The sequence below is a fragment of the Carassius auratus genome, chromosome 26, assembly GCF_003368295.1.
Source record: "Carassius auratus strain Wakin chromosome 26, ASM336829v1, whole genome shotgun sequence".
NCBI lineage: Eukaryota > Metazoa > Chordata > Actinopteri > Cypriniformes > Cyprinidae > Carassius > Carassius auratus.
In genome coordinates, this window is record NC_039268.1 from 1,250,536 (window position 1) to 1,260,951 (window position 10,416).

At 37.4% G+C, this 10,416-nt stretch overlaps 1 protein-coding gene across 1 annotated transcript; it reads right to left on the reverse strand.

The window, feature by feature from the left end:
- Positions 1 to 231: 231 nt before the first annotated feature.
- Positions 232 to 10,076, reverse strand: LOC113044029 (dickkopf-related protein 2-like). Its single transcript, XM_026203618.1, has 4 exons — positions 9,595 to 10,076; positions 3,265 to 3,415; positions 3,049 to 3,174; positions 232 to 613 (listed from the first exon to the last, which is right to left on the reverse strand). The coding sequence occupies exons 1-4, from the start codon at positions 9,775 to 9,777 to the stop codon at positions 363 to 365; spliced, it is 711 nt and encodes a 236-aa protein (XP_026059403.1). The 5' UTR covers positions 9,778 to 10,076; the 3' UTR covers positions 232 to 362.
- Between the last annotated feature and the right edge of the window lie 340 nt (positions 10,077 to 10,416).

Genomic DNA, 10,416 nt, shown 5'->3' on the forward strand with positions numbered 1-10,416 from the left:
AAAGAAACCAAATCAGAGCATTCAGATACTAAATTGACAGCACGGACATACTGAAATAATGCCAGCGCCTGCATCAAATGGTAAATCAGTGATAAATATGGCTTGTAAATCAATTAAACTCCACCAAATAATCTTGAAAAGAGGCCCGGAGTGCTTCCTCAACAGCTTCGACTGGGCACCCCACCATATCAGTTCGTTCCCATCCCAAACCCACCCTGTTCTGGTACACATTCATCTGTATCTCACCCTTTCTCTCTTTATCACAGCTGAGTAAGTCCTGGAGAAAGGAGACCTCGTCCACTCCTCTCCCAGCGGGACGCAGGGGCCCCAAGGTGCAGCTTGTTTTGCAGGGGCGTCCCGTCTCAGATCCTCTGGCACACGTGCAGCCTGGACCTGGAGAAGGTGGTGGCGTCTTTCCATACCTTGCAGGCAAGTCCTTTGGCGCAGTCGCAGCGCTGGAAGATCTCCAGGCTGTGGGAGCCTTTCTTGCGCTGTTTGGTGCAGACTTCGCCCTGCCGCAGCACAGGCTTGCAGATTTTGGTCCAGAAGTGGCGAGCGCAGCAGTAGCCCTCCGAGCAGTCGGAAGATCGCAGGCAAGGGTCACCCTCGTGACCTGCAGATCAAAGAAGGCAGCAATCGCATTTCTGTTACTCAAACAGAAGTATGGAACACTAATGATGACAAGGTCATGGAAATGCATGCAGTTAAAAATGCTTTGGATTAAAGCATCTGCCAGATGCATAAATTCATACAATCCATAGAACTTAAAGGAAATAAATGTTTTGTAATCATTTACTTTACTTATGACCCTCAGGCTGTTTCAAACCTGTACGAGTTTCTTTCTTATGTTGAACACAAAGTAAGATATTTTGAAGAATTGTGAAGAATCAAACAGTTATTGGTCCCCATTGACTTCCATAGTGGGGAAAGAAATACTATTGAAGCCAATGGAAACCTTCAACTGTTTGATTACCAGCATTCTTTAAAATATATTCTATGATATTCAACATAAGAAAGAAACTCATATAGGTTTGGAATGACATCAGGGTGAGTAAATTACGACAACTATCCCTTTAAGGGATGTTCAATATATTCCATATACAGTTCATATAGTTATTTTTTGCTATAATTGTATTTTTTAAATGATTTTCACTTTCAAAATAACTAGCCTGTTTGAGTTTATTTAATCTTCCTTTACAAATCTCTAAAAGCACTACAGTTTGTAACATTAAAATTGGCATGAAAACAGCCCCATATGTTGTTTTGGCTTACTTATAAAACACTAAAGCATTTTCTGTACTGCATTATACTAATTTCAGTTGCATTACGAGGCCTATATACAGAAACAGTGTTGGGGCCCCTAATTTGAGCAAATAATTTCCTGATATATATTAAGAAATTTGGCCTGTTTGAAGGGAACCTGATATTCTCAGCTTATGGTTTGCTTTACTCTTCAAAGGGATAATTAGTGAAGCAAATATTTATTATGTATATAAATATTACTTTGTCGTGCAAAAGTGTCTTTTTTTTTTTTTTTTTTTTACAATTCACCATGAAAGCTTTTCCTGCCAAAGGCCTTTTAACACAGAAATTAGACTTCCTGTAACAAAGCCACAGTTTCCTGCATCTTCCATATTGGTTTGTGGGTATTTTTAACAATGAATGAATTCATCAAATGAATCAAACAATCAAATAAATAAATAAATACATTAACTACAAAATAAACAATACAAAAAAAAAAAAATTGATTGATTAATAAAAGGAAAAGTCATAATTTCTTGTAAATAGCAGTCTGTACATGTAGGGTGCCTCAAATGGCTCCATCTAAATCTTGTGTGGTTTAATTAATGTTTGAGCGTGACTTTGCCGTCAGCATGCATGTTACCGATGCGAGAATACGGAGGTGTGGGAACAGCACTGCATTGTGATCCTTCCTTCACAGGCCTCCAGCTGTGGTTAAAATGTCAAGATATACGAGCTGCGTTTAGTTACAGCCAAATTTGTGGCCCGCCGTCCCCCTCAACACATGCATGCAACCACATCCAGTGAATCAACTCATTGCAGACATAGTTCATAAGTGAGTATGAATATGAAACAGTCTTAGACCGCCCAAGGTACATTGACTGACTGTCTGATGCATACGGCACACAAAACTAGACAGAAAAACATTGCTTGAGATTATATGTAACTTCCAGAAATCAGGGTATACAGAGAGCGCTTTCAAGAAAAAATTAATCACTGGAAAGTGTGTCAGGTTAGAGGCATCATTATTCCCAAAGCTATTCAGAGTTTATTCTAATAAATCTATAAACACTTTGTAGGAAGGTTCCTTTAGTTAACACGAACTAACACTAAACTTAGTTCTATCATGATGACTTTTGGAGGTTTTAGCATGGTAACTTACTTGACAATGTTAATGTGTTTGGTCTTGGGGGAATAGATTTGCTATGTACAGAGACTTGCTTCAGCTAATACATCCACAGACATGCTGCTGTGAGCATGTTGCTGGACATAACATACAGCATACTGTACATGATCACCCTGTAGCAGATCTATACAGGTGGAGCTGGGGAAGGTGGAGGGTTTCTGAAGCACACTGCAACTGCTACAGCAAGTACTATTAAATGTTGAGCAGCAAGCTCACTGGCTGCTTATGCAAAAAGAACTGCGCCAATATTTAACACCTTGGTACATTTAAGATGTTAATAACTGTGGAAACAGTCTGTGACAATGTTTTATACATTACAAAAATGTAAAGTTGTATCTGTTAACATTATTTAAAGGACCTGAGCTGACTGAACTAACCATGAATAGTATGTGGACCTTATTATAAACCCATATTTCTGCAAAAAAAAAAAAAAAGAAAATTTTTAGATTTAGATTTTCTAGTTTATCATTGATTATCGGTTCTTCTGCTGCAAACCCGACCAGGCTTTATCCACGCAGGGCAAAAGTCTGTTTGAGTCAATGCTCTCCCTAACCATGCACATCTGCAAGTCCTAGACATCTTTTCACAAACTGTGGTTCTCCATTTAGTCGGTTGCTCACCTTTGAGAGGGATCTTGGTCTGAGTTTTGCCGTTCCTCCTCCAGCCTTTTTCTTTGATGGAAAGCTTGCTGTGCTCATCCACAGGTGACTTGGTCAGGGCACGCTCTGAGATGGGGATGCAGATGTCTAAAGAAAGACAGAAGAGATCCACTGTAACTTTCTTTGAGTTAGTATGGGAAACGATCAGTATCTCCCAGTGATCAATCAGGAACGTACAGTTGCTGCAGCGGTTCCCAGGGCAGCACATGCTGTCTCTGTGGCAGCGCTTCTTTCTCCTGCGGCAGGTCAGGCAGCGGGACGGGGCGTGCTGAGGACTGTGGCAGTACGTTCCTACTGTGCACTCTTTATCACTGCTGCATGGATGACCCTGAGAAAAGAATGAGAAAGACGGATCAGATCTGGTTCTTCTCCATTAAATCCTGATTTCAACAAAACACTCAAATCTGGGAAGTTATTAGTTCCTTGAATAGCAAAAAACCTAGTTAATGTTACAATAAATATAAAATAACAGGAAATAGGAGTGACAATATACATTTATTTGATCCTTTATTTGAATTTTTACAACCATCATTAATCCTTGTCACCAGCCATTTTTTTTTATGTGACCGCTGAAAATTCTAGATGAAACTACATGCAAAGTGATCCCATGATAAACTTTTTTATGATGGGAATGTGATGAAAAGTTTGCATTCTGCCGGAGTGCATTATTTCTACAAGATCCTGGGAACATTGATCACTGTACCAAGTCCCGACTGAGTAATTTCCCACTTACAACATTGCTAAATACCAAATAAATGCACTGAAAACATTGGACATTTTAGATTCATTTTTCTGAACAAGATAGTATAAAAGCTTGTTTGAACTGAGGGATAACTAAAAAAGGTAATTGCAATGTTTCATGTCAAAATTCTGTATAATAGTGTATAATAATACACTTACAAATTACCTAATATGTGTTTTATGCTAGTATACCTTCGAGTTACAATCAAATTAGTCTAGAGGGCGTCCAAAACCCCTACTAAATAAGCAAACCAGACCATAAGCACATTCATATTTGGTTAAATTACCTTAAAATAAATATAAGCTCAAACTGAACTCAGCTTGACAATGTTAAATGAATCACAAACTCCAGCGTTACATCACCCATAACAATCTTCAGTTCCGCGTCAAATGCAAAAAAAAAAAAAAACGTGCTCCAACAAGGGGAGAAGAAAATCTCAATATCTAATAGCAAATAAAAACAAGTCTGTTTTGTAGCTTGAAAGACCTTAGAGCAATATTCCTTTCTGATGCAAGGAACAGAATTGGTAACATTGAAAACACATGATGAAACCAGGCCAAACCACCAACGAAACATTCATGAGACGAATAAGGAATGGATGAGGCTCATAAAATGTTTAAATACTAAAAAGTGACTGACCTCAAACATTCAGTATTCATTCACTGCATCATTAGAAAATGATCGGGTACATTACATTAGCAGAAGAATGAACCATGTAAAACAGACAGTTTCATTCAGACGTCATAAAAAAAAGACTACATTTTCCATCTCTTATTCGTTTCAGTTATATGTGATGTGCTTAGATGTAAAATGTGCTCAGCTTTCAAGCTAAATTATGTCAACTTAACGATACAAACTGTAAAAGACAAACTGAATTTTGACTCCGAAGCTGCAAGAGTCACCCGCATCTCTCCACAGCGTAGCATAAACCGCCAGAGCCAATGCAGACACATAATCGCGTCTGCACACAATCTGGCAACGTCATCACATCAGGATTTTAATGACCCGGCCAACGCTTGGATACGACTCGTTGATCCTCATCCCTCATTGATTCCACAGTCTGTTTTTATTCCTCCCATACAGTACATTCATGTGTGAGATAAGTGTCACGATGATAAGCTCAGAGACAGACGGCGATGAGGGATGCCCACTGGCCCCTGTGTCACCGCTCTCATGCTCGCAAAAAGGCGAACTTTGAAGACTAAATGTGCCATGCCTTTGAAAATCATCTCCCTATCTGTATTCTCCCTCATGCTTTCAAAAAACATTTAAGGATTGATATCAGGTAATACCCAAACTACGTCAAGTCTTATCTTGTTAGTAGCAACCGATATGCATGCAGTACTTGAGCAGGCAGATTTGTAAACTGCCAGAAAATTTTTTTTTTTTTTTTTTTTTTTATGTAAGTATTAAAATGTCACATTATGTATCAGTTAAAAAAATATCTTCTGTATTCTTATTTTTTATTAACTATTTATTTTTGTAATTAAGAGTAGAGTTGTGAATATATGCATTTAAAGTTGAAAAAAAATGTAGTTGTAAATATTTGGTGCATTTGTTTGTGTGTGTGTGTATATAACATTTAGTTTATATATATATATATATATATATATATATATATATATATATATATATATATATATATATATATATAATGCTACTAAATATCTGCTTAAAATATATGCATAAAACAGCTAAAAACTTTAATTTAAATTTTACTGCCCTTACGAAAGGAAATTATATTTACCAATATATTTATTAAAATATATTGTGATATATTGTAATATATTATTTTCCCTTTTTATTTTCTAATATATTATATATTTGAATACACTGAATAATATATTGATTATACATATATTATATAATATTATAAAATTATTGCCGCTTTCAATACATTGCAATATTTTGGAAAAAATAAATATTGAATCCCATATATAAGAATATATGCCTAATATATTACATGATATTTTCCAATATACTGCAATATATTTTTGTTTCATAAGGGCGCAAATACTTCTTTCTTTTCCCAGCTACCTTTGAGCCCAAAATAGATATTGTACACTACAGCTTACAAAATAAACATCTTCCATCTAATTTCAGTGTGCAACTATAGGACGGCAAGGCTTTCTTTGAACCCCGTCTAAGTTCATCTACACAACAGACTCATGAAATTCTGAAAAGGGTTTTCACACATAAAACCTGTGTCTCACACATATGTTCCTCTAGGGCCTTGGGGCCCAGCTTAACTTGACCTTACAAAAGCAAAGCTGACATCTGACACCATGAATGGTGTTAGTGAATTGAGAGGGTTTTCAAGAGTAAAATAAACTATGTCACTGAACAAACAAACCTTATCCACCCTCAAAGGGCATGGCCCTATAGCTATCAGATTGCACAGGAAAGCTGCGCACTCTCCCACTGTTTGAAGCACAAGTTGAAGACTAATCTTACCAGCAAGAAAAAAAAAAATATCTGGAACAAACCCTTAAAGGCAGTATTGAGATAAATATGGGGGCTCTGGGAATATTCCTTTATACACAATCTAGACAACAAGAAATAAATACAAAAGGTCCCTCCCATACATTTCAAGCATTTGACTGCAACAAATGACCAGTGGTGGAGTAAGTTGCTTTTAAAAGTAATGCATTGCAATTTTGTGAAACCGGTGATGATTATTCCTTCTTGGCTGTCTTGTTCCTCAAATGAAGTCAAATCCAGATGATTAGCCTGGTTAGCGCTAAAAAGCCGCCACACCTTTGCCTGTTTTATTTCACCTTCTTAGCTCGTTAGCATCACTAAACAGTCACTTAACCTCAGAGGGAGCTGGAGAGGGCAACCCACCTCGCCTTATTACAAGCCAGACCCAAACAATCCCTCCTCGTTAACGGAACCTCAGCGTCAAATTAAATAAGAGGAAAAGTTAAAAGTCCCAAAGCTGCGCCACTGATGTGAAACAGCTCTCGTGTTCATGGGGAATACTATAGCTTCTTCCCCTCTAGTCGCGAGGTTAATGTGGTGAATGAGTTCTGCCAATCCCAATATCCCTCTTTTTGGGTTGCCCACAACTGGAAACCACTATCAACCCCCCCTTGAACATTTACTCTGATCGTCTAAAGTGAGTGATTTTGGTTTGTTTCAAATGTACTGTTAGGTTTATTATATTTGTGGACAACATCTGACATGAGTTTCACCGTCAAAGAGTAAAACGCATTTAAATGAAGTTGAAGCTACTAATAAAACTCTGACATCATGGCTACCAGCCAGCTTTACTTACAGCACCGAATTCTGCTTGTGCCCTTTAGGACGGATGTATGAAACTGGGTGGCCGTTTCTCTTGCCTGGCTAATTTGCAGCAGTTGGGAGAACGCCAGTGTGGGAGATTTATTGGGAGCTTGTGTTATAATCTTCGCCATATCCTTGAGAGTTAGAGGACTTGAGAGGAAACATTTCAGCAGCTGTGTAATGACATATAAAATGTAAAGCATTCTGCAGACAGCTCAATCAGATGGGAGAGAAAAATGTAGGGAAAGTGTCTACAAGGACATAATGGTAATTTAATTCCAGGCACTCTTCTGGGTGCCATCATTAACTTTTGTAAAGATATCTCTCACACTACTTTGCATCCATCTCACTCTAGATGGGACTATAATAAGATCATTTACATTTTTGTAAACAACTATGAAACTGCAGGGGCTAGATTTATCCAATTCCACCCATAGGGGGCATTACATCAATTTTTTTTTTTTAAATCCACCACCAATTGATAGCAATAAGAAAAATCAACAAAAATGGCCACCAATGGTCAATGTTCATGTCTGCGCGAGTGCGCGTGTATATGCTATTCAAACACATGATGGCTATTTGCTTTTAAAATGTAACCGATATAAGAGGGAACTAGAATGAAATAAATTTCTCAAAGCCACAGGTGCAATCAAGAAATTTGCCACCACATAAAATGCTTCCACATGACCAGTTCTTTCGAATCTGGTATTAAATTTAATACATTGTCAATGTAAACTGTTATACATGCAAATGATGTGTACTACGTGGTGATCTAGAGTGTGACCATTGGCACAAAAGAGCTATGAACAATATAACTGATGTAACCCGTTTTCATCATCTACAATTTTGTTTGCTGAATCTATTATAAATTACTGCACAACACACACTACATAATCATGAAGTAAAAATACACTACCCACTTCAGATAATACAGATAAATTAATCTACTTTTTATTTAATTTTTTTACATTGAAAGTCGTTGCTGGTCTCTGCAGCTGGTTTGGTTGGTTTTAGAGATGTTTTTAGCCACTTGTTGGTCCAGAACCTTAAATCACCTAAGACCAGCAGAACAATTTTAGGCTGTTTTTTTTTCAGCAATTTATACGATTTCCAGAGTTATCTTTAATTAATATAATTAAATCTCCTAAGCAATTCTTTCAGATTTAGAGAGCCGCCCCAGGTATAGAAAGCTGGGATCTGGCCACAATATCTGCAACATCTGCAACTGGAAACTTCCAAATGAGACAACAGTCGCTCTGTTAGCAATCTACAGAGTTGTTAGCAATCTACATTTGGATAAGCAGCTAAATGTAGCATGACATTTAACTAATATTGGACTGTAGTGGTTTCCACATGTATGGCAGTGGTCTGATCATCCAGACCACCTGCGTTTATGGAGATGGTAAAGTCGAGAGCAATTGTTTAGATGAGGGTCTGGCAGGAAAACTTGCATACTGGAGATCTTCCCACTCCAAAGAGGAAGCAAGAGGGAGAAAAATCCCATCAGCTCATCTTTTTTTGCATTGAATTGCATCTGCTCTCAATTACAACAACATCTGCATATTTATAGCTGATCTGAGAGACATAACCAGGACCAAACAGCAAAGAGGATTTATTTATTTTTTTAATCTAAAGTAACAATATTGTGAAAATGTATAATTAAAACAAGTCTTAAATAAATCTTGAGATTGGCATGAATCCAGGATTTAACAGACTAGAAATATGAATAAAGCTTTCAAAAGGACATTGGCCACTCAACTGAGGCACAATCACTTTCTGATAATACTCAAGTATTTTTTTTTATTAATACATATGTTTGAGGCATTTAGAATTGATTATAGTAAATGAGCCACATAATATAAAAAGCCAGTTGCATTATATATAAAGTAAAACTTGGCGTCAGGTCCTGTAGATTAAAACGTATATCAACACTTTGTCAAACACCCAAATGAAGCCTATAATGGATAGACATGAGAAATAAGTAGTCAAATAAATAAGTTTTACGGTGTAATATGTAACGTTAGCATATAAAAGAAAATTAATACAAAACAAGATTTCGGTAACAACTAAAAGTTTGTTTACATGTCAGCCACATATCGCTGAGGTAGCCATAGCAACAGTTTGCCGCTTGACCGCGTTCCGTTATCACGAACACAGCAGACTACATCAACAACAACAAAACCACTTTCTGTCAGGTTTATCACTTTAGTGTAGATTGTTTGTAGATCACAAGAACTTGTTTTAAAAACTCGTTTAAAACATATATGATGTGGGATAATCAATGAAATCTTGCTATTTTAGGAATTTGGCTATGAGTTTGTCCTCAAACAGTAACTGATAGAAATTCCTTTAAAAAGATCAGCGAACAATTCGCACACATGTGACATTTGAGACGTACTTCTTTAGCCAATAGGTAAGTAAAAATTCCTGAAGGGGTTTAGCTTAAACTGATGAACTAATGGCCGAGGTGTCGGGTTTACCTGAGCGGGGATGTTGTCTTTCTTGGGGCCGTCGCTGGAGCGGTTGGCGGCGGTCTGTGGCTCCAGTGATTTGATGGAGTTCACCTGAGCTTCGCTCTCGGTCCCTTGAGTTTCTCCCATCCGCACTACCGCGATCATCAGCATCAACATCCAAAAGCTCAGACTCCGCGAATCGTTCAGCATCCTTTCAGTCTTTTTTTTTTTTCTCGGAATGAAAATGTGTTGGTTTCTTGAAGATAATATATTTCCTACGCCACTAGGTGCTTTGACCACCACACTTTGGCTTAAAAAAGTATAAACCCTTTACTGAGTCCATCAAATAAGCTGTCAGATAAAATTAACATCGCATACACATTGCAGATAGACTTAATACCTTATAAGATAAAGATGTAGAGGAATGTAAAGCGTCAGGATGCTCTGTCAAAAAAAACATTTAAAAATCAAAGTTGGTTGCAGCAGAGAGGAGGATTCCTGTTCGTGTGAGTGTTTGAGAAGAAGCCTGGCGTTTTATGATGTGGGATACCTTCTTTTTATAGGATGTGTTTCCTCCGCCCCCAGTCTGTATTGACAAAAGGATGAAACTGATCTGGTGCGCCCCTGTTCACACACTCTACAGACTCAAACAACAGGAAACCATCGCAGCACATTTGCGATAGGCTAAGCTTAAAGAGATGAAGCTGAACCTACAGGATAAATATTGAAATATAACATTAAAACTATTTCATGTAGTATTCAATCAGTCGATCTGCCTGCCTATATGTTTGTTGATACATTTAATTTATTAATTTAACTAAGTATGGTATAAAAAGTAATGTTTGTGAC